This window comes from Paramacrobiotus metropolitanus, unplaced genomic scaffold, assembly GCF_019649055.1.
Source record: "Paramacrobiotus metropolitanus isolate TYO unplaced genomic scaffold, Prichtersi_v1.0 Parri_scaffold0000044, whole genome shotgun sequence".
In the NCBI taxonomy this organism is placed as follows: domain Eukaryota; kingdom Metazoa; phylum Tardigrada; class Eutardigrada; order Parachela; family Macrobiotidae; genus Paramacrobiotus; species Paramacrobiotus metropolitanus.
Window position 1 is genome coordinate 418,786 of NW_026570264.1, and position 3,209 is coordinate 421,994.

Below are 3,209 nucleotides of genomic sequence, written 5' to 3' on the forward strand. Positions count from 1 at the left end.
AGGAGAATACCAGGCACCATATCAATTTTCCCAAGTGGCTAAGGTGACATATTTGCTGAATATTCAAAACCAACACACTTCTTGGGCCCGATTTCAATGTTTTCTCGAATTCAGCTTTTGCCTGCCACAAGTGTACTTGCCGAAAAGGACCATACTGCCTTGTTATTCGGGCTGCTGGTTCTTCAAAAACTGCAGATCCTTGTTTTAATCATGCACTAACTTGAGAGTACCAGGTATCACAATAGTACGTCTCAAGTGGTAATGCTAAAAAGTTTGCTGAACATTCAAAGGCAGCACATTTTTACCGGGCGGTTTCCAAGATTCTTCGATTCTCAAGCTGAGCTTGCGAAAAGAAGGCCTACTTAAATGAGAGGAACGGGTCACTTTGGAGCAGTTCACACATTTTTTCCAAAACTTCTTCGTTAATTTCACTTAGCGTGAATTTAACTTAATCGCTGTTAAAATGACTCATCAACTCGTCGTTATCATGCGCAGTCTGACTTTTTTGCACTATTCTATTCTCGTTCTCAACGTATTTGCCGGTTTTTCAGCGGCACTAGAAGAGGGATTTGAAGTCGCGATCAACGACTCTTTGGCCGACGTGAGTATAATTTTTCGACATCTTAATCCAAGAAACTTGCAGCATAAGAAAGGGTAATCTGCATAAATAATGATGATTGCCATATAACTTGTTTAGAAGAAAAATTAATTTCAATTTGCAGCATCTGTTTCAAAGTAGGATATGCGATTTTTTTAGATTGGTCAAAAGGCAGCGAGTTACTTTAGCCAAGCCGCTCTTAAAGGCGAGAATGCCACTTCTCCGTTCCTGTTGGCCATGAAAAATCCAACACCACCAACCACCACAACAACTACGACGACGCAATGCTCGAATTGTCACAGCTCTGGTAAGCACAGACTGCACAGTAAATTATTATATAACATATTCAACCTACTGAACCCGTCTAATATTATTATATGCCAATTGCCTGAGAATATTACCGTTTAATGAACTGTGAACAATGATTACCGGCTTCTTACAAAAATTCAAAATAGCGATTACTGTGGAATAAATTTTCTGACGCTAAACGATTTTTTTAAAAAAAAGCAATAAACAAATTAACAATTTCACCATAACTTGTGCGATTCCTAGTTTATATATTTGATATTTCCCGTGCATTACGGTATTGGAGGGTGATGGCTGCCTGTGGAGGGTTATTTCTAAATTTTTTATCTTTAATGTTTAGATTTTCAAATGTTCCCGTACAGTTCTAGTAGATCAAACCCTAATGGTTTTGTCCTTATGCATATTCATTTTTCCACGGCATCTAAATTTTTAGCCGCTTTCTAAAAAATAATTTTTTTTGCATCATAAACGGAGTAACTCTCATTATCAGAATTCCTGCATTGCTACAGATACATTGTGCGGTCTGGGTCAACAGTTCTCCGTAATACTGTATGTGTATTGTGCCTGCTTGTCCCGTAATTTCTAGCGCATTAATACAGCGCATACGGCATATATATTATTAATGCGCATTTCTAGCGCATTAATAATGTATATTTGAATATTTCTCGCGAAATATTCAAATATAGAAAACAGCGAAGCATGCCAAATATCGATAAAAATAATATGATGAACATAGAAGTATTAACCTTATTTATTCGGTTTTGTGTCGCATATTATAACAATTAACTTTGAAAATTTTGACAGGAGTAAATTTGTCGCTGCGGTAGATAAGACAATCATAATGGGATATTTTGAGACAAGCTTGTATTGGTGTGGCATGCTCTCTGAATTTTTATTAGTCCTGTTTCTTGAACCTTTCCATAATTGTGATGTTTAATTAGGCAGCTGCTTCATTAGCTTTATGCGATATTGGAGCGTACTGTATGTAATCATTCGGATAATGTTGAAGCGAACAATCGCTGGTAAAAGGAGCCCTAAATTCGCTAGAGGCAAGCGAAAGCAAGTTTAGCATGCAGTTCGTTTAAACTTCCTTTTATATTTCGCTCTGCCAAAACTCTTTAACATTCAGCAGCCAATATAGCCGGAAACCGTGCAGTCATGAAATATCTAAAAGTAATTCTGCTATGCAGTATGAAATAATCCCCTTGTCTACGTACGTAGATAACATCGCCAGTATAAGAAGACAGAAATGCACGGCAGAAAAACTGATGAGCTACTGCACTCTGATATTTGCATTGTAGCACTATTCGCATGCTTGGTATTATATTTTGGCGCAGATAGTTTTTTCCGTGTGTATGTTTATCTCTGCTCCGATTTCAACTGTGATCCGAAATAGCAGAATTCGACATTATTGACAATAAACTATGTCTTCACTGTTGACATTCGTCATTTCGTGCATAGGCAAACCATATTGCACACAACGCTACGCAGGCGAACACCCGTGCTTTGGCGATCCCTTCATGATTTTGTTGGAACGAGCGGACCTCGGCGGCTGTCTTGAGAAGATTATCTGGGGAGGACCGGGCACTGAGGGCACCACTGACTGGGCATGGAATCGTCCGGAATTTTGGTACAGTATACCAGTAAAGAGCCAGGAAGGCAACAATGGCTATCACCGCTACACTGGGTCGTTGGGTACTTGCAGCACCAAGTATTTGGTATCGATACGCAAATCAGCCTGCAACAATGAGTGCAGAACGGAGGTCGCCTATTTTATAAAAGGATCACCTAAGATTCCCAAAAACCACTGATAACTGTTTTTATGTACGCGATAGATGCTGATCTGCTTTTTCATCGTGTTAGCCGTTATTCATTGGGTGCGGTCTGCTTTATTCGCAACTGAAAAAAATTGAATGTTTAAGCTTCAATATTATTATCTTTAAGAAGTGCATGCACCATAGTTTCTTCTTATGTCATCGACCGAATCGAAGCGAAGATCTCCATGTTAAAAAAAACGGGATGTTTTGTCTGTTGGTAACCCACGTCTGTCACGCCCTTAGCACTAGTATGCCTAAGTAACCATAAATTTTAATGCCTTGGTAAGCTTGGTTCGGGTCCGCCAACTTCGCCTTTGCTGTCCATTTGCCTTTGCCGTTTTAGTTTGCATTTCAACTTTATCTTACCTTTGCCGCCAAAAAGCCATTAACATACTACTCTGCCGTTTCAGAACACCCTCTTTAAAAAGCCTTTGGCGTTTCAAAACAAATTACCGTTTATTTACTCAGTGCCATTTCTAAACTTTTTC

At 39.0% G+C, this 3,209-nt stretch overlaps 1 protein-coding gene across 1 annotated transcript; it reads left to right on the plus strand.

The window, feature by feature from the left end:
• The first annotated feature begins 463 nt into the window (after nt 1-463).
• LOC129591075 (uncharacterized) lies at nt 464-2,844 on the plus strand. Its single transcript, XM_055486595.1, has 3 exons — nt 464-601; nt 758-905; nt 2,366-2,844. Exons 1-3 carry the CDS (start codon nt 464-466, stop codon nt 2,713-2,715), a joined length of 636 nt encoding a protein of 211 aa, XP_055342570.1. The 3' UTR covers nt 2,716-2,844.
• Nucleotides 2,845-3,209: the final 365 nt, after the last annotated feature.

Excerpts from the sequence above, each read along its gene's own strand:
- LOC129591075 (XM_055486595.1), top strand. The coding sequence starts at position 464 with ATGACTCATCAACTCGTCGTTATCATGCGCAGTCTGACTTTTTTGCAC. Across the intron at positions 602-757 it reads TCAACGACTCTTTGGCCGAC|ATTGGTCAAAAGGCAGCGAG; the intron begins GTGAGTATAATT and ends CGATTTTTTTAG. Across the intron at positions 906-2,365 it reads CTCGAATTGTCACAGCTCTG|GCAAACCATATTGCACACAA; the intron begins GTAAGCACAGAC and ends TTTCGTGCATAG.